Source organism: Pristiophorus japonicus, chromosome 7, assembly GCF_044704955.1.
Source record: "Pristiophorus japonicus isolate sPriJap1 chromosome 7, sPriJap1.hap1, whole genome shotgun sequence".
Taxonomy (NCBI): Eukaryota; Metazoa; Chordata; class Chondrichthyes; family Pristiophoridae; genus Pristiophorus; species Pristiophorus japonicus.
Window position 1 is genome coordinate 99747150 of NC_091983.1, and position 26052 is coordinate 99773201.

General features: G+C 43.6%; 1 protein-coding gene across 1 annotated transcript in view; it reads left to right on the forward strand.

Moving 5' to 3' along the window:
- Nucleotides 1–542: 542 nt before the first annotated feature.
- Nucleotides 543–26052, forward strand: part of LOC139266601 (XK-related protein 6-like) — a 126218-nt gene continuing 100708 nt past the window's right edge. The window contains exons 1-2 of the mRNA XM_070884198.1: nucleotides 543–604; nucleotides 6871–7067. Of these exons, the coding sequence (XP_070740299.1) occupies nucleotides 543–604; nucleotides 6871–7067 (259 nt within the window). The remainder of the gene's footprint in view (nucleotides 605–6870; nucleotides 7068–26052) is intronic.

The following is a 26052-nucleotide window of genomic DNA, read 5'->3' on the forward strand; positions in this document are numbered from 1 at the left end:
CTGACTGCAGCCCACTCGTGCCCGGTGACTCACTACGTGCAGATTCGTGCTAAGTTACCCTGTAAATTCTGCGCAGTGCCAGTTTCTGAGCTGGTGGCTGTGACTCGCAGATAGTGTTTTCTTCTTCTTCTTCATAACTCTCCTCTTGTACAACCACTCGCTCGGCAGGCTGGATTTCTTGTGGATCTGAAATGAGAAAGGCAGAAGGGTAAGGTTGTGTTGAGGGGAACGGGGGGGGAAAGTTAGAGGTGCATGCTTACACCATGTGCAGATTGTAAATCAGAAGAGATTGTGGGACATGGGGAAAGTAGGATGTGAGAAGGAGGGTGACGTATGAGGATACCGGCATCTTGAACACTTTCAGCACTGCTGCTGCCCACATGCTCAGCCATGCCGCTCCCAAGAATGGCCAGCACTGTCCCCGCCAAGGCAGTGAGGTGATGCAAGCGAACCTGTCCCCCGCCAGTTAAGTTCTGCTGGTGCCAGTTGTGAGCCACCTTTTCCTGCAAGAGAAAGGGAAGTGTATCATTGAATGTGGTGCAATGTGTTTGGATGATGTGCCTGTCATGGTTGAAAAGCTGACAGTGTGGGCAAGCTGTGAGATGTGGGTGTGAGTTTTTCAGCAGTGGTAAGTGTGTGAGGGTGAGGTGAAGCTATGAATATGAGGTATGAATCTTGTTTGATAGAGATTGTTGGGAGGTGAATGATGGGGGTGTGATGCATTGAGCAATGTGTGAGGCTAGTGGTGCAGTTGGTAGGCTATGGCATTTGAAGATGAATTCACTGACCTTGACCACGCGTGTGAGGTCATTAAACTTCTTCCTGTACTGAGTCCAGATCTTCAAGGCAACACTGCTGACATTCACCACATTAGCTATCTGCTCCCATTGAACTTTTGTCTGTTGCCTGGTGGGCCTCCTGGTCTCCCTTTGGAAAGAGGACCTCTCTCCTCAAATTGATATCATGTATTGCATCAGAGAACCTTGGTGCAAGCTCTCTCCTTGTTGTGCATCATTAACAGATTTTTCCCATTCTCTTGCCCAGCCACTTCAATGATGACCTGCAGGCAGAATGCTCCTCCCCTTTAAGAGGTGCAGACTACCTTTATGTAGTGCAGGCTAGTGTTAATTGGTGCTATCCTCGCACAAGCTAATGCCGCCTGCTGAGCATTCAGCCACTCAGATTCACTTTCAGCTGTGTGCTAATCAGCAGGCAGCAAGAAGTTTATGGCTGCTTGCAGTTCTCCGAACGGGTGCGGGTTGCTGGAGCATCGTGATCCCCTCACCTGTATTTGGGAGCAAATTAATTTCTAGGCCAACATCTTTTTAAAATGGAAGTGTACTTGTACAACATGCTCTGCAAAGGGCTTAGTCATTAGTTCGTATTTTCAATACAGACCTTCTGGAATCACATGAAGCATTCTAAATGGGGTTCTAAGTGAGCTTTGCCATGCTACGTTTTATAAAATGAACTTTTGAAATGGTTTTTGATAAATTATTTTCACTGCCTTTTCTCCCAAAGCCCCCCTCCCCGCACTTGCCTTCCTACTCCTTTCCAGGCATCTGCAATATGGCATTATAACTGGCAACTATGAGGTGACTTGGCGTAGTCAGGGTGAGTGCCCCTTTGGGTTTTTCTCTATCCCCTCTGGGAAAATGCCAGTCCTCCATCTGGTCTCCCTACAAGACAGCGCGTGTTACAATAAAAACCTTGTTGTGGATGTAATATCAACGTCTCTTCATTCATCATGCAATATAGTCAAGTTCCAATTCTGCACTTACTGCTTACACTGTTCCTGTAATAATGAGGGATATCATTTAATGTTGGTGCCACCTAGTGCTGAATTTGTATCTTTAAAAAGTCTTCATTGTCACAGTTACAGTATACAATACAATATTTGAAATATTAAATATAATTAAGCCATGTTACAAATCAAAAAGTCAACTTTCTGTTTTGGCTCCTGTAATTTCAGTGTTTTTTCTTTCAAAGTCTTCGCTTTCATTGTGTTTTGCTATGCCGTTTTGTGCATAGCCAAAATATTTAATTTTAATTGTATTAATCTGTAAACGAACTCATCCAAACTTTAAGGGGCTACGCAATCCATTCAAAATACTGCGCATGCTCAATTCGTCCTATTTAAAAGGTAGTGAGCCAGCTATGTGGGAGCTGCAGAGTGCTACTCGGTCACGCAGCTTAAAGGAAACATTAGTCCGTGTCCTAACTTGCACCAAGTCCCGTTCACCCATCACCTCTGTGCTCGCTGACCTGCATTGGCTCCTGGTCTGGCAATGCCTCGATTTTAAAATTCTCATCCTTGTATTCAAATTCCCACCTGGCCTCGCCCCTCCCTCTCTCTAACCTTCTCCAGCCCCACAGCCCTCCGAGATCTCTGCGCTCCTCCAATTCTGGCCTCTTTTGCATCCCCAATTTTAATCACTCCACCATTGGCGGCCGTGCCTTTAGTTGCTTAGGCCCTAAGCTCTGGAATTCCCTCACTAAACCTCTTTGCCTCTCTCCCTCTCCCGCCACCTTTAAGTCGCTCCTTAAAAACTACCTCATTGATCAAGCTTTTGGTCACCTGTCCTAATATCTCTGTGCGGTTAAATGTCCAATGTTGTCCAATAATGCTCATGTGAAGCACCTTGGGTTGTTATTATTATGTTAAAGGTGCTATATAAATACAAGTTGTTGTTATATTAAGAAAATAGATTTTCCCTAATTTCATCCTAATTTTTGTTCTTCCCACCCCATAAGTTACAGTATTGTTCCAAATGAGCACAAAATATAATACAGCCAACTCTCGATTATGCGCACAGGGATGCAATGGGAAACCGTTGGAACGGCATTTAAAATTCCGTGTGTGTGACGTCACTTTGAAACTCTGATGTTCCTTTCGAATGTTGCCTGTTGAGCCTTGCTTTTAAGCGCTCTGCCTTGCCTCAGCTCTCGCTGCTACTCGCACACAGGTCCACTGCCTCTCATAATTCATTAAAATGCCACGGTTAGAGCACATTGTTTAGAGTACATCTGCAGTACTGCAAGCATTAACTGTAATGTCAACTCGCTCTAACGGAGAAACCGTTTACACGGCATAGCCCAATCCCCGAGGGACCCGGAAAATCGAGAGTTGCCAGTAAAGCAGTACCATACCCACTGTAGGATTTCACTCTAATGTCTATAGATTTTAGGTTCAAACCCAGAGGGAGAACAGTCACAGACATAAGTCAACATATTGGTAAAATCAACAATGCTTTATTACTTCTACCATTTATTCAATAAACAGTTAACAATAATACAACCTTAAAGGAGAGTTTGTCGAACACAAAAAACACTAGACAATTAGCCAGATATTCTTATATATTCGTTTTCATCTGTGTATAACGGATAATACCATTTCCAGGTCCCTATTGCAACATTGAAATATGTTTTGAAAATTGTACAGAATTTTTTTTTAAAACATAAACAATAGGTATTCGTTACACTTTTTAATGTTTTAGTTTAGGTTCTCACAAGCAGAATGTGACTCTTCTGTTCCTACGGTTCAGCTCTCTCCCCTGTAATCAAATTGCCTGCAGTGCAACTCTCCCTCTCTGACAGGTTCAAGTGGCAATATTGTGACTTGCTGTGAAAAGTTCCTGATTGAAAAGGAGCTGGCAGTCACACATGTGATACACTCCTTGTATTATCTGCCAAGCTACCAAGTAGGGAATATCACTTATGGTAAAGTGAGAATCTGACGGAATCTAACATGTTTGAAAAGAGTGACAGCACGGGACAAGGGGATCAGACACAGTAAAGCAGAAATCCTTTACTTGCTCACCGCCTACCTGAAGTAGCTGGTGGCATGGATTGAAGCCCTTTGCAAAAACTGAATTGCACAGTTCGCGTTATTTAATAAACATTGTGAACATAGGAGGGCAGCGACTTTATATTAGTATCTGAATAACTAATTTGGTTTACCAGGGTTGGATGGCTCCAAAGCAGCCTTCTAGCTGGTTTGATGTTGTGCTCTTAGGTATTTGTATTAGAGCCACTGTGGAACACTCACCACAGTTGATTTGCAGTGTTATAATGCAGAGAGGATTTTAGAGAAATTACTTTGTAATTGTGTGTCATCCCAAAATTAGCAGTTAAAGAAGTCAGACACTGAGGCCTCAATATTTATGCACGGCTATGAAGACAGCAGCAGGGAAGATTTTGGATGAGAAACCCAGAAGTACGAGTTCCCCGGAGGACCTGTAGAAATTAACTGAAGGACGACTTTTAAATGTTTTTCAACAGGTTCCCTGCCCGACAGCCAGCTAGATTGCCGGGGGTGGGGGGGAAATCAGACATCGCATGGGGACAGATTGGACATTGTGGGGGTTGACTGATTGCACGTGTCCGATTGTGTGGAGGTAAGCTTGTTGGGCCTGGGGGAAATACTCTTGTTCCTCCTGGCACACAAGCCATGCAATAAAGGCACTTACCTCATTGATCTGGTCATTCTCGCCTCCTTTTACCTGCCGGGTTTCTTCAGGTTAAAAAATAAAAATAAATTTAAAAAGGAGGCATACAGCCTCCAATGACCGACCTGCCTCCTGAGAGCAGATTGGTCGCCTGCCCCTCCACCTGTCTCCGTTGTCTTCCCACCCAGGCCCTACTCACCTGTTCTTGGGAGTTAAAATTCCCCCCTGACTGTGCCTACAAAAGCACAGTGCCTCCACGTGGGTAGAAGTTTAATTTCTTATCATGGATGAATGAGCAATACCTGGATGGTAAGGGTGCCTACAGGGGACATTTATTTTTCTATTTCTAAAAATTACTGAACTATTCAGTGCACATCTATGTGAATATTGCATCCTCTCGCTGTTAGCATTAATAATTTGATATTTATTTTAATACACTTACAACATTTATTTTTTGGCTTAAATCAACTATATTATGTAATTTATTCCCAAAAAATCGACATGCCTACATAGCTGTGTGCCCGTAGAAAATGGTTTCATTGCAGATTGCAAGAATTGTGTCAACTGATTATTTTAACATCAGAATATTCCTTAGGTTGTTTAATTAAATTCAATTCAATTCAATATACATATGCCATTTGTGTTGCTAATACTGAAAATACATCTCAGTATTTTTCATCACATCATATCAATCACCAGCCTTCTATAGAACAAGACTTGGATATACAGTCTCGTACCTGGCCAAAATTTGCATCATGGCACAATTTTCCATCTCTACCTTGTTCATGTTGAAGTCATCAGCATCCTAAAGCAGAGTCACAACAATGAAACTTGAACCCGTTTAATGAGTAAATACATGTAATCCTGTCACTCAGCCACTATTTCACACACTTCTAATACAAAGAGTGGCAATGCATGAATACTGTGAAGTACTGAGGCACTCAACTCCAACATACCAGGTGAATATGTTGCATAAACATGGCTTGTACTCCCTTGAGTATAGAAACTTGAGGGGTGATATGATTGAGGTATTTGAAATGTTTAAAGGATTTGATTGGGTAGATACAAAGGAATTATGATGGAGGAATCAAGGACAATGGTACATAATCTTAAAGTTAGAGATAGGCCATTCAGGAGCAGAATCAGGAAGCATCACATAAAGGGAAGTAGAAACTGTCTCCCCAAAATGCAGTGGATGCTGGGACAATTGGAGCTTTCAAGACTAGATAGTTGTATCAAGTGATGTGGAGCAAAGGCAGTTAAATGAAGTTGAGATGCAGATGAGCTATGATCTAATTGAATGGCAGAGGGGCTCGAGGGGCTGAATGGTCTACTCTTAATGTTCCTATGTTCCTAATAGTTAGCAGTACAAGCTGAAAGACATTTAATAAACATTTCAATTTGCCTGAAATCAGCTGAGCTTTAAAAGCGGTAAGTAGAGAGTAATTAAGGTAACTGCACTTTAACGAACTACGAAAAACATATTGAATTGCCCAAAATAGTCAGTGCGCTAATACGTTATAAGAAATGCCTTTGTAATTGACATCTATGCTGATGGGAAATGGTTATGAGAATTTGCCCCCCATAAGTTTGCCTCCCATAACTGTGGACGGTATAAGTGGTGGGGACTGTACAAGTTATTTATGTGTTGCATTTTCACTTTCAGAAGTGGTGAAACACCTCACCCAATTAAAATCAATGGACTGGAAAATTGGGCTGTGTGTAAAATGGGCGGTTGACCCGCTACCGCCAGTTTTCCACAGCCAAAAGTGGAAATTACCCAGGGGTGGGGGGTGGAAATCTTCAACTTCAGCCCAAAATGGGCAGTGCAGCCACAGCATTTAAAGCATTTTCATGTGCAAACCTTAATTGAATTTAACTAATGAGCTGCGGTAAGACTTGTTTGGGGGTAGACAGGTGGTGAGAACAAGCTGGTAGTAGGATGGAAGATGTAAAAAAAAATCTTGAAAAAAACCCAAAATGTACCTTTTCTGAGTGGTCTTCAGAGGTCCCTTTAAGGACCATTGGTTAGGCTGCACAACAGCTGACACAACTGGGACTAGCTCTGTCCATTTGTACATTAAAGTTGCAATTGGGGTTCTACAACTGGCACGGGAATCTGAATTTCATATTTAAATAGCCCCTAGCTTGTTTTGTGTGGGAGTTATTCAAAGGCCTACCTGAAAATTAAATCAAGCGGGAAAATGGTGCCCACCAGATTTACTTGTACCAGCCACCTATTTCTCATGTGAGAAACAGATGTCTAACAGTTGAAAATGCATCCCCCCCCCCCCACCAATTGTGTCTAGTTCAATGTTGACAATTGATTCATTTTTGTTCATAACATGCTTCAGTCATTCCAATTTGCTGTAGTGATATTTCTGAAGTGCATTGTGCTCTAGTTTAAATCTTGTTTTTTCAGGTATATCCGTACAATGTACTTGGGCATTCAGAGCAGGAGAAAGAACGAACACCAGCGCCGATTTTACTGGGCCATGATGTACGAGTATGCAGATGTGAACATGCTGCGCCTTCTGGAGACTTTCCTGGAGAGTGCGCCACAACTGGTGCTACAACTCTGCATAATGATCCAGAAAAACCAGGCAGATACCTTACCATGTAAGTCTCTATGTTACATATGTGTTTATTTTGATATAACTGCAAAGTGTGTGATTTGTGAAGAGAGCATCCATTTTATGGTGTGCATCTTCAGAGATTAAAAGCACACTATCTTGCGTTAAAAATATTTGGCAAACTTTTCTTCATTTATTTGCAAAACACACAATGCAATGACATACACCACATTAAAATATGTAATTGTGTGGTTTGTGCATGATGTCATTGTGATAATGTTATGCATTTCTTCCACCTCAACAAGCGAGAAAGGTTTTGCAAATTATATTTTCATGTTAATGTTGTCCCTTTAATCTGCAGGATTTAGTTGAGGTTTTTCCTTTTAGTTGGAAGCATTTGGCATAATAGTTCAAAATTGGGAACTGTGAATGCAAACTGAAAAACAATGTTACATTTTACACATACTTGGAAATGTGCAATTTTCTTTTGCACAAAGACGCGGAGAAGAACACTACGACAGAAAATTTCACTAAAAATGTCTAGATGAAGTATTCTCAGTTTAGTCTGAAAACCCAAAACATTGAATGCTTTTTGGTTGGATACATGTAGATTATTATCTGCTGAACTTTTTTATATACAAATGAATAGGCTGTGATCCATACAGGGGAAAAACACTGTCCCTTTCAGAGTTTGGCACCTTGTAGTTGCTGTGCTAGTATATTGCCATTCCCCAGCTATCCCCGTGCATATAAAATTCAAAATGGTTCATGTAAACTACAAATCAAAACAGGTTATATTGTTAATGTGTAAGATGTTGGTCAAAAGGTATTGAGTACAGTGTGCGGTTCTGGTTACCTAATCATAGAATTGACATTGTTGCCCTTGAGATGTACAGAGGCAAGCAAGTGAACTTATTCTAAGTATCAGGACTCTAAGCTGTGAAGAAGGTTAAGGAAATTAGCTTTGTTCTGGTTGAAAAAAGAGATTTGGAGATGACCTAATTAAGTTTTCATGAATAGGATTAACAAAATTGATCAAAGCAAATAATTTATTGTGGTAAAGGAGTCAAATACCCATGAACTGAAGTTGAAATATGAAGTTAGGAGTAAAAAGGGATATCATATAAATATTTCTTTATCTCAGAGTAATATAGTTCAAGAATAAGTTACCAGAGAAGGCCATTGAAGCAATTAAATTGGTTCAGGAGATAGCCAGACATGTTTCTGGAGCGGGAGTAACCTGGGAATATAGTTAGAAGGCAGGTAGGTTGCTTTGAGATATAGGCCCTTTTCCTGCTCCGAATAAGCTCTAAAATGTACCACTTTCACAGATTGCAACCACTCTTTTCTGTTGACAAACACTGGTGCTTGCACTTACTCTCAAATTAGTACAAATATCTGCTCTGAATAATTTATTTAAAGCTCTCAAAAATGACCTGTTGTAAAGGCTTGAGGTCTAAAAATACACAGATGAGGAGTGATGCTGATGACCGCTGCTGCTGCCCCAGGAGGCCACAAAAGCATTGGTGGCCAAGCTTCGGGGTGATGTTGCCCTCCCCCCACCCCCCCCCACCCCCACCTCCCCCTCCCCAGGACATCTTCAGACTGTGCCCGAAATCCTGTGACTGTGCCCTAGTCGCCTCCTTGCCAAACCATGCTCAAAAAAGGAAAACAAATAAAATCCTCCTCTTCTGGGACTGAGGCCATGACCTATGCTTGGACCTCAATGTGCGTCCTGCAACTGTTACACCTGAAGCCTCTTCCTTATGTGTGTATCAACTGCTAATTCCTTTACCAGTGTTTTCCAGGCCAGGGCCATAGGAACTCCCAACCTTGGGAGTCCTCACACTTGGCCCTCCATATCAATAGCCTTTGTTAGGGGGCAGAGCCAAAGGTCACTCCCAGGCATGATCAAGTCCCAGTATATTTGAGCTACAGCCCAGTTTCTGCCTTTACCACCACATTCCCACCAAAGTTACAGCCTGAGGATTTCTGGCCACATGATGTGCTGCAAAGTAATATTGGAAAAATGGGTTGCTTGGTTCAATTATCCACACCTTAACAAGATCTTGGACTCATTAATACATTAGACAGAGTGGTGAGTATGAAATGTTAAACTCAATCTAAAGACTATGTGTCATGTATTCAACTGTCATTGTAACCCATGTATAAACTGACCTAAGTTATACACCATGAGAACACTGACCACTAGGTGGTGAACTTGTGGGAGACACTCCTAACCTGGACTTTCAGGAATAAAAGGGGAAGCTACACCCACCTTCTTCACTTCAGTGCTGGCTAATAAAGGTTACAGGTCACAGAGTGACCTTTTTTCAAGTATGGGCCTCGTGTGCATTTGTACTGTACAGTAAGGACATATTATTGGCGACGAGAAACTGGAATTTAAACCACATGAGCATGGCCACTAGCAGCATAGATGAGAGGTATTGTGTTGGTGATGATTGGGACGATTTTATTGAGAGACTGCAGCAAAGTTTCGTCACTAAGGAATGGCTGGGACACGATTCAGTCGACAAACGCAGGGCTCATCTCCTGATGGTTTGTGGATCCAGGACATACTCCCTGATGAAGGACCTTCTAGCACCAGAGAAGCCGGCGGACAAGATTTTTGAAGAGCTCAGTAAGTTGATCGGGGAACACATTAAACCGGCGAGCAGCATGCACATGGCGAGACACCGGTTTTACACGCACCGGCGGCGAGAAGGGCAAAGCGTTCCAGACTTCGTGGCAGACCTCCGGCGACTGGCGAGCCTATGTAAGTTCCCAGATGCATGCAGAGCGGAGATGCTGCGAGACTTTTTTATTGAGGGCATCGAGCACGCTGGGGTTTTCAGGAAACTGATTGAGACCAAAGACTTGACCCTGGAAATGGTGGCTTTGATGGCCCAAACATTTATCTCAGGGGAGGAAGAGACCAGAATGATGTTTGAAAAAAATCATGGTTTAGATGCAGCAAATGGACAGGGAGTCAACATTGTTAACGCGGCACACAGTTCTCCAGGCAGACAGGGGCAATCGGACATGCCTGAGCATGTAGTTGAACCCAAAGGGGGAATTCAATGGCTAGCTGAACGGCGATTCATGCCATTGCAAGGGACAATGCGGCCAGTAATGGGGCCATCAACACCTGTCAATCGTGCGCTTAAGGACAGTTACAGAGACAGTCAGAGACGATCGACTGGTAATGGACCATTTGTTTCTAACAACGGCTCATGTTGGTGTTGTGAAGGCAAACACACAGCCAAAGCTTGCAGGTATTAGCACTATATCTGCAGAAACTGCAACATCAGCGGTCACTTGGCGCGTATGTGCAGGAAGCCTGCAGCCAGGTTGATGTACGAGGAGGACGGGCCTGAGGTAAGCCCTACGGGGCCAAATGGACACTGGGGAAAATCGCTGGAAGTTGAAGTTCAGCGAGTTCATGTGGAGCACATATACAGTTCATACACCAGGACGCCACCGATAATGATGAAAGTGCTCCTCAATGGCATCTCAGTATCAATGGAGCTAGACACGGGGGCTAGCCAGTCCCTGATGAGTATCAAACAGTTCGACAAGTTGTGGGCGTCCAAGGCCAGGAGGCCAAAATTATTGCCGATTGACGCACAGCTACGGACATATACAAAGGAGATCATTCCGGTGCTAGGCAGCGCCACGGTAGTCGTGACCCACAAAGATTCGGAGAACAGGTTGCCACTCTGGATTGTCCCGAAGGATGGTCCCGCACTGCTGGGGAGGAGTTGGCTTGCTGTCATGAACTGGAAATGGGGCGATGTCAATGCAATTTCTTCTGTGGAGCGAATATCATGCTCACAGGTCCTGGACAAATTTGACTCACTATTTCAACCTGGCATTGGCACTTTCCTGGGGACCAAGGTAGTGATTCACATAAACCCGGACGCCAGGCCAGTACACCACAAGGCCAGAGCGGTGCCGTACTTGATGCGGGAAAAGATAGAAGACGAATTGGACCGCCTGCTGAGGGAAGGCATCATCTCGCCAGTCGAATTCAGTGACTGGGCGAGCCCGATTGTGCCGATGCTCAAGGCAGATGGGTCGGTCAGGATATGTGGTGATTACAAGGCCACCATCAATCGGGTGTCATTCCAAGACCAGTACCCACTACTGAGAGCGGAGGACCTCTTTGCGACCCGAATCTTTGTGGGTCACGACTACCGTGGCGCTGCCTAGCACCGGAATGATCTCCTTTGTATACGTCCGTAGCTGTGCGTCAATCGGCAATAATTTTGGCCTCCTGGCCTTGGACGCCCACAACTTGTCGAACTGTTTGATACTCATCAGGGACTGGTGGCAAACCTTTTTCAAAATTGGACCTGACCTCAGCTTACATGACCCAGGAGCTGGCGAGTGAGTCGAAGAAGCTGACCACCATCACAACACACAAGGGGTTGTTTGAGTACAACAGATGTCCATTTGGGATTCGCTCGGCTGCCGCAATCTTTCAACGAAACATGGAAAGTCTCCTCAAGTCGATTCCAAGGACGGTGGTTTTTCAAGACGACATCCTCATCACGGGTTGCGATACTGAAGAACACTCCACAACCTGGAGGAGATGCTACGCAGACTGGACCGGGTAGGTCTGCGACTGAAAAAGGCAAAGTGCGTCTTCCTAGCTCCAGAGGTAGAATTCCTGGGGATGAGGGTAGCAGCAGACGGGATCAGACCTACTGCGTCCAAAACGGAAGCGATCCAGAGAGCACTCAGACCCCGTAACACGACAGAGCTGCGTTCGTTCCTGGGGCTCCTGAACTATTTAGGTAACTTTCTTCCCAAATTGAGCACACTGTTAGAGCCGCTACATGTGCTCCTATGCAAAGGTCACGAATGGATCTGGGGGGACAGCCAGGAAAGGGTTTTTGATAGAGCACACAATTTGTGGTGCTCCAACAATTTGTTAACACTATATGACCCATGTAAGAAACTTGTTTTAACATGTGATGCGTCGTCCTATGGGGTCGGGTGTGTGTTGCAGCATGTTAATGCCAAGGGTCAGTTACAGCCGGTAGCTTATGCCTCCATAAGTCTGTCCCAGGCAGAAAGGTGCTACGGGATGGTAGAAAAGGAAGTGCTTGCATGTGTATATGCAGTAAAAAAAAAATGCACCAGTACCTGTTTGGCAGGAAATTTGAGCTGGAGACAGATCACAAACCCCTAACGTCCCTTTTGGCCGACAACAAGGCCATAAATGCAAATGCGTCGGCCCGCATACAGAGGTGGGCACTCACGTTAGCCGCCTATGACAATACAATTCGGCACAGACTGGGCACTGAAAACTGCGCCGATGCACTCAGCAGGCTCCCACTAGCCACCACCGAGGGGCACAAGCATGCTGCTGAGATGGTCATGGCTGTTGAAGCTTTCAAAAGCGAAGGCTCACCCGTGACAGCCCGTCAGATCAAAGTCTGGACAAATAGATAGTCAAGAAATGCGTCCTGAATGGGGACTGGGCAGTCACGTACGGGGCATGCCCTGAGGAATTTAAACCATTTCACAGGCGCAAGGATGAACTCTCGATTCAGGCCGATTGCCTACTATGGGGAAACCGAGCAGTCATGCTCCAGATGGACAGAGAGGTGTTCATCCGAGAACTCCACAATGAGCACCCGGGCATTGTCAGGATGAAGGCAATTGCCAAGTTACACGTTTGGTAGCCAGTGATAGATGCAGACCTGGAACTTTGTGTTCCCAGGTGCAACACATGTGCCCAGCTGGGCAATGCGCCCAGGGAAGCCCCCCTTAGCCCCTGGTTCTGGCCCGCCAAGCCATGGTCATACATCCATGTGGATTACGCAGGTCCTTTCATGGGAAAAATGTTTTTGGTTGTAGTAGACGCCTACTCCAAATGGATCAAGTGTGACATTCTCAATTCAAGCACATCCTCTGCCACGGTAGAAAGTCTACGGGCAATGTTCGCCGCCCATGGTCTACCGGACGTCTTGGTCAGCGACAATGACCCGTGCTTTACTAGCATTGAATTCCAGGACTTCATGGCTGGAAATGGTATTAACCATGTCAGAACGGCACCGTTCAAGCCGGCCTCAAATGGCCAGGCGGAACGAACGATGCTCAGAATCCATGGGGGTTCCCTACAAAGCCGCTTATCATGCGTCCTGTTGGCCAATAGATCCAGACCACACTCGCTCACAGGGGTTCCACCTGCAGAGCTGCTCAAAACCAGGTTATCCCTTATACACCCCACCATGAAAGAAATTGTTGATAGCAGGCGCCGGTCACAATGTGACTACCATGACGGGAATGCGAGGGCGCAATGTATTGATGTCAATGACCCTGTCTTTGTCCTCAACTATGCTGCAGGGCCCAAATGGCTCGCAGGCACCGTGATTGCCAAAGAGGGGAATAGGATTCTGGTAGTTAAACTTACCAATGGACAAATCTGCCGCAAGCACGTGGATCAAACAAAAAGGAGGTTCAGCAACCCCATAGAAGAAGCAGAGGAAGAACACGGTGTAGAGTTCACTCCACCACAGGTGACCGAACACCAGAACCAAGTGGAGGAGAGCCCAGTCACTGTAGGCAGTCCGGACAGGCCTGAGGCACCACAAACAGCAGACACTCAGGCCAGCGCCCAACAACTGGAGCCCAACTCAGGCGCTCTACAAAGGAGCGTAAACCACCAGAGAGACTTAACCTGTGATCCCAATAAGACTTTGGCGGGGAGGTGATGTCATGTATTCAACTATCATTGTAACCCATATATAAACTGACCTAAGTTGTACACCGTGAGAATACTGACCACTAGGTGGTGAACTTGTGGGAAACACTCCTCATCTGGACTTTCAGGTATAAAAAGGGATGCTGCACCCACCTTCTTCACTTCAGTGCTGGCTAATAAAGGTTACTGGTCACAGTGTGACCTTTTCTCAAGTATGGGCCTCGTGTGCATTTGTACTGTATAGTAAGGACATATTACTATGGTTCAGCAAAAGCCCTGGCTAAGTCGTATTTTATGTCAACACATTGCAAGCATTAGATACTCAAAATCATCATAGGAAACTGTAGGAAACTCATCTGGTACCTCTTGCAAAGACACATTGTTTTCTGTATTGGTCTTAGCTGGTATCAGTCTTAGTTGCAAAACTTTAACTGAAACCTCGGGGGTTAAATTGGTCTTGGACTTTAGTACAAAATGGGCAATAGAGAAGCGGCAGCCCATTGCACATCTTTCCTGATTTACTTCTCCATTGAAGTCAAGTTAACTAATGTTGCATATAGTTTATTGTCTCACGGAACCGTCTGTTCAGCCTGTGTACTGTGAGTCTCTATCAGTACAACCAAGGAGAACATAGAAGGGTGATGACAGAGTAATTATGGGCCAGTTCTCCTATCTTTAACACCCCATGTATGCCAGTTCATGGGGCGGTTGGGGGCAGGAAATAGGACTGCAGATCCATATTTAAGCACAGTGCATATTTTCTTGGGCCAAAATGGGCAGGCAGGATCATTTAAATCCCATGTAAATGACATGGGGGTGATGTAATAAACATTATGTGAAGGGCAGAATTATCCATATTAGTACAAGGACCACAGGTGTACTTGGAGTCAGGATTTGACTGGAATATCTTACGTGAACAGTAGTAAAAGAATTAAGAGGTTCAACAACCATGCCATTTGAAGTTTGATAGGAACAATGTGGGTATTGAAGGAGTTACGGCCAGTTTTAGCACAGTTCAGGGAGTCCTTGATATGTGTGGGTTGATTGCTGCACTCTTCTTGTGTGGGGTCCATTCTAACAGATAATTCAAAATGTTTGAAACAGATCAACAGGTCAAATCATGTTAGTGGGGCTGTTTACAATAAGTGTTTGGCTCCTATATTTGTATGGGCAAACATTAATTTGAAACCTGTAAATAGAAAATAACCTCTTTACGGCTATCTCTGATTACTTTAAATAATCAGGTCCAAGTGCAAACCAATATGGTGGGTATATTGTGTTTAATCAGAGTTTAAAATGGAATATAACACATTAGTTATACAGCAAAAACATACAACCATGACTTTCTCTTTCTTTCATTTTTGAGCTTCCTTCTCTCTCTCTCTCTCTCTCTCTTCTGTCTGTGAGCTCCTTCTCTTTCTCTCGCTCTCTCTCTTCCATTTGTGAGCACAAGCTTTCGGGAGGTCATTTTTAGGGTTGGGCCTGAATCGGGATATTGATAAAACCTTTTGACCTATAGAAGTTCCCCTAAAAGCTTGCTATCCAATGCTGTATCATGTTCTTTGTCACGATTCTTGTGTGAAAGCCCGCCCTAAAGATGTCTCATGATTTTGGCCACATGTCCTTTTGTTTATACTTTCCCAAAGATGCTTTCCTTTGAAATTCGTGTCTTATCTCTTTCATCCATATCCTTCTTTGATCTCATGAGGCCCAAGTCAGAAACCTGTTCACTTCAGAGTGTTACCTCTTCCTTTATGATGTAGCAAATATTTAAGTTAACTTCTCCAAACTTCCTTCCATTATCTTTGCAAGCAGTTCTGTTAAGCTAACTTCAAATCCTACCTTAGCATTATACATAAAATACATAAACAAGATTGAAGTCTTAACTTAAAAACAACAGATAATCGCTTAACAACAGGAAACCAAAACATTTGTACTTCTAAACATCTATCTGGTCCGAGGAGACTTTCTGTCTGCAATTTTAACATAACCATTGAAACACAGCATTTTCGCAGCTGTGTTTCAATGGTTATGTTCAAATTGCAGTTTTAATTGCATAACCATATATATTTTTAGATATCTTTAGTTTCTAACAGTCCCCACCTTGAGAGGGAGAAAACTCTATTTCAACCTCTCATTTATGAACCTCTACCAACCATGCCAACTGTAGATTATTGGTTCGATGGTTCAATCGCCATGTCAAACATCTCAAATAACATGACATTATAGTTAGAACTATTAAAACCAGGCATTGAGCAATTACTAGGGCTGCTGATATAATTTGTGCCCAAGGATGCTGACTAGCATTATCGGCTACTTCCCACCACTTGCTTTTTCAATTTGAACACTGTCTTGCTGCATTTTAACCAAGTGTTTCTGGGAGGTACTACTTCTTTCAATAATAAACTTTAAACTGAGAGAAAGTGGTGGAATTGGCTGTCTGAATTTTTCCCCCGCCTCTAGGTTCTCCTGCTGCATAGTAATATTTACTTGCATTTGAGTTCTTACAGGAATCAAATGAGTGTTTCCTACCCTAGTCATTTCATTGGGTCTTAAGCAGAAGGTTGGCCATCTGACCTGACAGGTGTCGAGGCCGTGGGTACATTGGGTAGCAGAGGTGGTCACAAAATAGCGTCCCTGGCTTAGATAACTAACCCGAATGTGATTATTACCCCATGTTTGTACTTGGATGGTGCAAGTAGGTGACTCCTCATCTACAGTGAACCCACATGATGGTATCCCTGGTTCAAGACTGTCACATCTACACATCCATAATCCTTTATTTTTAGTACAACAATCCAAATTAGGGGCCTTCCAGGTCACTACATAATCAAGTAGTGTGGATATTCTGCATATTGTTTGTGTCCCTTCCCTCCCATAGATCCTATTGATTTTACCTTGAACACTCCCACCTATTTGTCTTGTTTAATCGGAGCAACCATAAGATTACTGGTGTCAGAATGCTTTTAGGAGTCTAGATAATCATTATTCTCCCCACTTGGGCATGGTAATTTGGCATAATAGTAAGCTAACCCATGCTTCCTAGCAGTACACCATGGTTCAGTCTTGTTAAACCATTTCTCTAAAGTTAGGTATCTGATTATTTCCGATGTCCATCAGATCCTTCTGTACCTGATCCAATAGAAAACTCCCATACATAGCACAAGTGATATCCTTAGAAGACTGGTTCTTACTTCCTTCAGATTCTTTAATTATCTCATTAACCTTATCCTGAATCTCTCGAAAATTGTGTACCATGTCTAAGGTTGTTTTTAGTGCTTCTTGCAATTCTTTAATTTGGTCTGAACCTTCCTTATTTATTTTGGTTAAAATTCCCTTTAATTATCCCCTCATTGGTCCTAAATTTGGCCCACCCATTTTTTCGGTGCACTCACGTGAGATGCACCAACTTCCTAGGATCAAAATGGCGCCAAAAAGATGTCCCCGGATTCTGGCCCCGCTGTCGACTCTCCCGGGGCTTGGTGCAGCGTGGCAAGTCCATTTGGGGGGATGGAGCTAAGGCCCTGCACCTAAAAGAGTGCCAGCAGCTGTCCGCATGCGCAGTAGAGCGTTCGCGCATGCGCAGTAGCTCCTCCCATGATGATGGGGCTGCAGCGTGGGACCCGATGCGTCCCGCCCCTATCCCGGGCCAATTGGCTTGCCACACAGGCTGGCCCGCTGCCTTCCTGCGCTGAGGCTACAAGAAACAGATTGGTGTGGGGAGACTTTTGATCGGGGGGTGGGGGGGAAGAGTTTTGATCCGGGAGAGGAGGAGAGAGGAGAGTTTTGATGGTGGGGCGGGGGGGGGAGAGGGGGTGATAACTGTGTAACTGTGTACCCAGTAATGTTAATGAGCTTACTCAAGACTTTCCTTAACCCTGTTGATGAAAATACTTTCCTTCGAGCAGGAGGTGCTTCTATTTTTTACTTGGATATTTTGAAAAAATTATGTAAATATGTTTTGTCTCTTTACTTCTTTTATTTTTGTAGTTTAAGCTTCCATGAATGCTTCTGTTGTATCGTAAATTAACTTTGCGAAGTTTGTCAGTCCTGTATAGCTGTTTGATCCTATTCATATTATTTAGTCAAGTCATTAAATACCTACCTGCGCTGATTTCTTAACTCTCCGCAAGGGTTTTCTGTGCAGCCACAAGTGGCCACATACGCTGGCCTAAGTTAGTTTGGAGCAACTATTAGCAGTCCAAACTGGCTTAAATGGCCAAAACGGGCTTAGATGGCTGGTAATGCCCCCTTTTGAACAAAACTAAACTAAACTAAAAAAATCCTAACTAACTCACTTACACTGGCGCAAATTAAATATGCAAAATGGGGATTTTTAAGATACTCCAGAAAAATCAAGTTGCTCCAAAAGAAACGGAGCAACTCCTGGGCAATTTTGGGCCCGTGGTGTCATCATGTTCCCACATAGATTCTATATCTATTCTATTCCATGCTGCAGTTCCTGCTGTGGTTCCTATTCCTATCCATTCTCCCAATCCTTGCCTATTTCTTGACTTACTCATACCATTTCCTCCTCTACCACTGGTTCGTACCATTGTCCATCAATCGGGGGCCAAGATTCGTTGCTGTCTTTTCCTACATTCCTTTCAACAAAACCCTTAACTATTTATCTCACCAGATAACTGTAAAATAGCTCATGTGCGTGGTTGCACAGGCCCTTTGGCATTTGGACTGCCGAAAGATTAAATATCACTAGAACAATCTCATATCCAACATCATTATACAGGCTCTCATGGGTGTGATTTACCACTAAATCATTATTGGGACCTTCTGTGATTTCGGGATAGTTTTCTTTCCTATTACTGGTTTTATTTACTATGATCTCCTCTCTTTTTTGTGTTATTACAATTACCTCTACTACTAACACACCAACTCACACAACATCGTGTGTTATTTCTCGTATTATTTTCTTGCCACTTGGCTTTCCACAGGTATTCACCCTCATGTCTCAGCCAAAAAGAGGGCCAATTCAAATTATATTTCTTAATGTCCCATTTTTCGCCTTTTAATTCATAGGTTAATCTCATTAGTCCAGTTTTAACCAATGCTGTGGATACCTTCCAGTACCAACCTAGGGCTTTGCCTTCCGGGGCCTCTGGATTGTATCCCTCTGTGCTGCAGTGTAGTTGTACCCGAACTCCATTTCCTTCAGGAACCAAAAGGTGGTGCTTTCAAGTAGTAACCGTCAGTGGACGTACCACACATCCTTCGCATATAAATTTTACTTCACATATTTTCTTCAAAACTGGTCATGATATACCTTCGCCATTGGTTTGATCATAATATTCCACCCAGATCGTAGAGATTGGAGAGGCGTTCGAGTGTCTTATGTATATGATGCCCCCCCAGCAGGAGGGTTCGATAACTGATACAGCATGTTACATGTTTCATTATCGTTCTTAACTGGCGCTATAAGATAAAACATGCAATATTTATTCTTTCAGTTTTCAACTGATTGATATGGTACCAGTTAGTCACCTTGGTCTTTCCCTTTGTCCCAGGGAATTGCACTAGATAGACCAAAGTACTGGCCCTGTCAATAATCGGAAAGGGGCCATTCCCCTTTGGTTTGAAGCAATGTTGCCTCTTCCCATAGTTTAGTACCATTACAACATCTCCCACTTGATACTCAAATGGTCGAACTTTCTTGTCGAAGTATTTCTTTGACTGGCTTTTTGATTTGCCTGTTTGTGTAGCTACAAACATATAAGTTTGTTCTATGTTCTCTACCACCGTTTCAAGCCATTTTTGGTTGGCAATTCCCTGTACTAAGGATGTGACTGAAGGGGTTAACAGATGGGCTGGCATTCGCATTAGTCGCCCGGTCATAGCCTGGTAGGGCGAGATACCCGTTGTGCTATGCGGGGTGGATCTAATAGCCATTAGACACATTGGCAATATACTGGACCATTTGGTGGGGTGATCTGCACAAAATTTGTTTAACATAGTTTTCAGAGTTTGATTTCCTCTTTCCACCACTCCAGATGATTGTGGGTGATGGAAGATGTGAAGTTTATGCGAGATATACTCATTATCCATTGGCATAAGTTTATCATGTACCTCTTGGCACAGAATGGCAGCAAAACTCTGATCTGTGGATCCCACCTCCAGGTGGAAAGGCTTATCTCAATCAGGACTTGTCAGGCATGTGACTTGCATAACAGCAGTTTTAAGGAGGGACACAGCTGTGGTATGTTCGGCTATCCAATCCCGCGCCACAGAATCCTCTTCACTCTTTAATAGTTCATATAGGGGTTTGGCCAGCTCTGCAAATCTGGGAATAAATGAATGCTGGTATCTCACCAGACCGAAGAAGGAACGAAGTGCGGTTTTGGATGCAAGCAATGGTAAACGCTGAATCACATCAATCTTATGCTGATCTGGTCTAAGCCCCTTCGGTCCCACAGTAACCCTTAAAAATATCACTTCTGATTGTAACAATCTGAATGTGTCTTCTTTGGATTAAGTTTTAGTCCAGCCTTCAGAAGAAGGTCCAATAACTCCTCCATTAGTTCAGTATGAGTCTGTTTGTCAGGTGTAGCAAGCAAAAGATTATGAATTTGTTTATTGGCCACGGGGTCTTCAGTCCCGGAAATGACAAAGCCCTCATGTTTTTTAATCACAAGTACCAAATGGGCATCCGAAATAAATGTTGGTGGTCCCTCATTAAAGTGCCACCAAAGACAATTATTAGCATAGTCAAGGACAGCACGGTGTTTATGCAGCATATCGCATCTGAGGATTCTGGTCATGGATGGTCATATATACAGGAGAGGGAACATCAATGGAATTCCCATCGACAGACAAGACTATGGAGCTCAATCCCTGAATAGTTAACTGAATAGAAGCATTAAAACTGGAAAGGTTTAGGGCGGTGTCAGAATGGGAAAAGGGAGCATGGTCATGTAAAATAGTTACAGCAGAATCGGAATCCACAAGCATAACAAGGTGGCAGCCTCCATGATCAGTGGCCTGGACAAAGGGTCGTCCGTCCTCCCCATACCAGACAAGAGAAGACGTGGTCACCGCGGAGGCCTGTGACTGTCACTGGGGCCTTGAGCCTGGGAGATCATCTCCGCTACGAGTAACAGACAAAATGTTTTGCCATCTGCTCTGATCATGTTTCATGGCCGCAACTGCTACAAAAAGGCTTTCTCGCTGCTGCTGCACAGAGTTCAAATCAGGCCTGTTACATTCACAGATTGGGGGTTAGTAACATGGACCATTATTCGGACATCGACTATAACGACATTTGCGAGCAAAATGTCCGGGCTTATGACAGTTATAACAAATTAAGTTTGCGTCTGTCTCCCGGCTGGGGAGGGGTCTGTGGAATCAGAGGACCCTCCACCGCCAAAACTTTGGACTCAGTAGGGGCGAGGAATGATTTACCTCTGTCCCAAGCTCGAGTGCAAAAGTCCAGCAGATCAACCCACAGGGTTCCCTGATGATCGGTAATACCAAGAATGTCCTTTACGTAAGAGAGCATTGATGTTCAATTTAAATCCCTCAGTTTCCCTAAACTCTTGACCGTCACAGTTTTCCTGGGACTGGTTGTACAAATCATACAATCAATTTGCAAAGGCCCTGGGGTGTTCGTTAGCCTCTTGCCGGGCTTTCCCAGCTGCGCGGGTAAAATTGACTGAATTCATGCCTAAACGATTACAAATTGATCCATGGCATTCCACCAACCCTTACTATTATCATAGATTGCTCGTGGGAGTGACACCTTCAGTTGCCGTGAGGCACTTGCCAACAGAATTTGTTTTAAGTCTTTGAACTCTAACTCAGGGTGACAGCGACGGAAATCACCCCAGTCACTTGTTAGGGCAACTGGGTTCGTCCCCCAGTTTATTTGCCCTAAGTCTTCGGCCAGTGCTTTGCACTCCGGTGGGGTCAACTTCTACTGGTAGCAGATATTTCCTCATTTGGAGGTAGGTTGTAGGCTATAGAGGAGGTATCATTATCAAATTTATCATCCAAGGGTGTAGGGTCACCAAATCAAGTGGTAGTAGTGACTATATTAACCTGCTTTATTTCTACCGGGGCTGTGGGTGTAGTGACTATGGGCTCAATTTTCCCCAGTGATTTGTGCCGCTCTTTTGGCGCAGGCCGCTTTTTTTGGCCTAAGTTAAAAAATTACGAGTTTCCCCAATCAATTTGCACCAGCATAACTCAGTTAGATACGATGTTTTTAGGTAAGTTTTTTTTTCAGTCAAAGGGGGCGTAAACTGCCACCCGCGCAATTCTGGCCAGTTAGGCAAGTTTAGCCAGCGCAAAATTACTCCAGTTCTTCTTAGGCCAGCGTATGTGGCCTCTGTAGAAAAACCTTTTGGTGAGTTAAGGAAATCGGCGTAGGTAAATAAATCAGCGCAGCAGATGCCCGGACAACAGCAGCAGGAGAGGTAAGAGAGAGTGGGGGGGGCAGTATAGTTAGGTGCGGGGACCAGAAGAGAGGAGGCCATTCAGCCAGGGATAGGTGCGGGGATCAACATCAGGAGGCCATTCGGCCTGGGACAGGTGGAGATTGGGTGCGAGGAGGCCATTTGGCCGGGGATAGGTACAGGATCGGGACCGGGAGGAGGCCATTCGGCCTGGGATAGGAGCAGGGACCAGCATCGGGAGGGGGCTATTTGACCAGGGATAGGTATGGGGATCGGGACCGGGAGGATGTCATTCAGCCTGGGATAGAAGCGGGGACCGGCATTGGGGGGGTGGTGGGGGGGGTGCGGACTTGAATAATTTAATGGAGATAAGTTGCTGTAATGTGCTTGTGCTTGGTAAGTTGCTGCAAGGTATTTTAATGTGCTTGTGCAGGTTGCTGTGAGCTGGCTGCATGTTTCACTTTCCAGCCTCAGCCCGATCTTTTTGGCGTAGATCGAGGCTCCATCCCTAAAACTAAACAACAGGCTAGGCGGCGCCAAAATAAAGAAATCAAACGGGGAAACTTGGAAAAACATTTTTGGCGTACTTGGGTCCCAAAAAAATGGGCATAACTCTTCAAGTATGTCAAAAAACAGCTTTGGGGAAAATTGAGCCCATAGTCTGCTTGGTTTCTACAGGGGCAGTTTGTCCTGAATAGGGAGGGGGATGTGCAGAGAATGAGGGACTACTTTGGAAGATGTGGTTTTTATTGGACTGGGCTTTTCTTGTTATATTGTCCCAATTAATAATTGGATTCCCGGGTTTAAGGCGACTGACAGCTGCAACAGCTGCCTTTTGTCTCCCCAGTTTTCCCTTCAATTCCATAATTTGTAATTCACATTGAGTATGGTCGACGTTCGCCACAGGGGGTTTCTCGAGTAATTCTCTCAAGGCCTCCCTGGAGTCCTCAAGTTGTGAGATCAGGGATTCATTTTTAATTTCTAAAACCTTGTTAGCCTCATAGATCTGATGGTGGCATCTTGAAACAAGTCGTACTTTATTTGCCGAGGCTTGCTCTTGACGTAACAGCGCACAGGTTGTGATGTGTCTGTTCTGCCAGTCCTGTAACTCCTTTTCAATATGTGCCTTTCTCTCTTTCAGGAGTACAACTTTGCCTCACAAGCGAACGGCACATAAGTGGGCTGCGTAAGCCAGCCTATTTCTGGCTTCCTTAACTTTACATTTCTTCGCATCTACCTGGGACACTATCTCGCGCCAAATCTCAAAGTAACTCTTCTCGCTCTTCTCATCACCCTGCACCATCTCGATTATTGCTTGGGCCCCCGGGGCCCCTAACTTATCTGAGACTGTTCGCAACTTTGTCTTTAAAATACGCAGCTGCTGTCCCGGTAACAATGCCTAGTATCTTTATAAACCAAAACCGTCCTCAACTCTTTTTGACCACAATAACCCTTTTGTACTCCTACCTAGCTTGCCAATTTGTTAGAAATAACCAGTTTGTGGCTATCTTATGGTCACTTTAAATAATCAGGTTCGAGTGCAAACTAATATGGTGGGTATACTGTGTTTAATCAAAGTTTAAGATGGAATATAACACATTAGTTATGCAGCAAAAGCATACGACCGTGACAAGTAGTTGATACCGATCCAATCAGACAGACAGTTGATACATGTGAGCAAGTCTCTTCCTTTCATCTAGAACTTCTCCTTCTCTCTTTCTTTTCCCCTCTTCCATCTGTGATCCTCCCTCTCTCTCTCTCTCTCTCTCTTTCCTCCATCTGGAGCCTTCTTCTCTCTCTCTCTCTCTCTTCCATCTGTGAGCTCCTTCTCTCTATCTCTCTCTCACTTTTGACTGTGAGCACAAGCTTTTGGGAGGTCATTTTTATTCTATTTTTAGGGGTGGGCCTTAACCAGGATATTGTCAAGACCTTTTGACCTATAGAAGGTCCCCTAAAAACTTACTGTCCAATGCTGTATTATGTTCTTTGTCTCGATTCTTGTGTCAAAGCCCACCCTAAAGATGTCTGACGATTTTGGCCACATGTCCTTTTGTTTATACTTTCCCGAAGATGCTTTCTTTGAAATTTGTGTCTTATCTCTTTCATCCATATCCTTCTTTGATCTCATGAGGCCCAAGTCAGAAGAAACTTATTCGCTTTAGAGTGTTACCTCCTTTATGACATAGCAAATGATTATATTAACTTCCCCAAACTTCCTTCCATTATCTTCGCATGCAGTTCTGTTAAGCTAACTTCAAATCCTACCTTAGCATTATACATAAAATACATAAACAAGGTTGAAGTCTTAACTTAAAAACAACAGATAATCGCTTACCAACAGGGAGATTGTATATAGTACATATCCTCCATAGGAAACCAAAACATTTGTACTTCTAAGCATCTATTTGGTCAGAGGAGACTTTCCGTCTGCAATTTGAACATAACCATTGAAACACAGCATTTTCGCGTCACAGCTTTAATCGCATAACCATATATATTTTTTGGCATTTTTTGTTTCTAATACTCCACCTAATCTTTTGTATAAGAGTTGCCATCTGAAATTTTCTGCTCCACTGGCAACAATGCCAGAAGCGTGGTGGGGTGGCGACCTCAACCCACCCAAGTGACCAACACCATAAGTTATTTGGTAATTGTAACCTGACATCCATCATTTTTGTCTTAAATTAGTTATAACTTTTATTTGTCCCAAGAAATTATGGTACTGAAATATTACTTGATATTGCATGCTCCACTTCTAGAGAGAGTGCCTTGATATGATAACTTAAGACAACAAGCACTTTGGCACTTGTGTGTGCTCGGTTATTATAACTATTAATTTGTGATTGCTAACTTCCATTTATTGTCTAATTTTAGTAGTTCATTTACATGTGGAGGTTCAGCAAATGAGGAAGAACATTCATTTATTTACATTTGAAATGCCCTTCCTCCTTCTTTGAATGCAGTTCAACCTCCATGTATGAAGTATTGACGCTCCTCCACCATATTTCTTTAAATCTCAGCTGGAATATTTGGAGCTTATCATTTTGCATTTGTGTCAATTTGCTTGGTTGTATTAACCTGGTGTCTTTGTTGCTGCTTTTAAGGAAAAAAAAACTGAGCTATGATTCCAAAACAAGGCATTATGTCTGGTGATGTTCTGGGGAAGCTTAAATGGCTATTTTATGGTGCTAAATTTATAAAGGAACAGTCCATATAGTTTTATCTTATTTGGAGGATGGTCTAACTATTTGTATGTGGGGGTTGAATTGCATTCAAACAATGAAGAAGTTCATATTTAAGGTAATCCAACATTATTCCCTTTTAGGTGTAGTATCCCTTACTCTTTGAAGCAGTTGAGGCTGGCTCATTGAATGTTTTCAAGTCAAAGATAGATAGATTTTTAAGCAATAAGGGAATTAAGGGTTACGGGGAGAGGGCGGGTAAGTGGAGCTGAGTCCACGACCAGATCAGCCATGATCTTATTGAATGGCGGAGCAGGCTCGAGGGGCTAGATGGCCTACTCCTGTTTCTAATTCTTATGTTCTTATGTTCTTATGAATAAAGTTATCCTCTACCTATCATGGATAAGTTAGACAATCTAATGGGGCAGCTTAGAATAGATGCCTATCTTTTTAAGAGATTTTCATTATGTACCATGTGACTTTCCCTTCTCAAGTCCTTTGTCTGGAAACCCCAGAGTAGTTGATATTTAGTTCTTTACAACAAAAATACAAGGATTTCAATTTAAAAATACACATATATACTGTCAATAGTCAATCTGTTCAACAGTAAAAAAATGCTCTATTACCTGACACACTTTACTTATTATATTTACATTTGTTAAGATTAAATCCAGCACCAATCAAATATGGAAATATATCTTTGTTGCATCACTAAGCAACTTACCTACA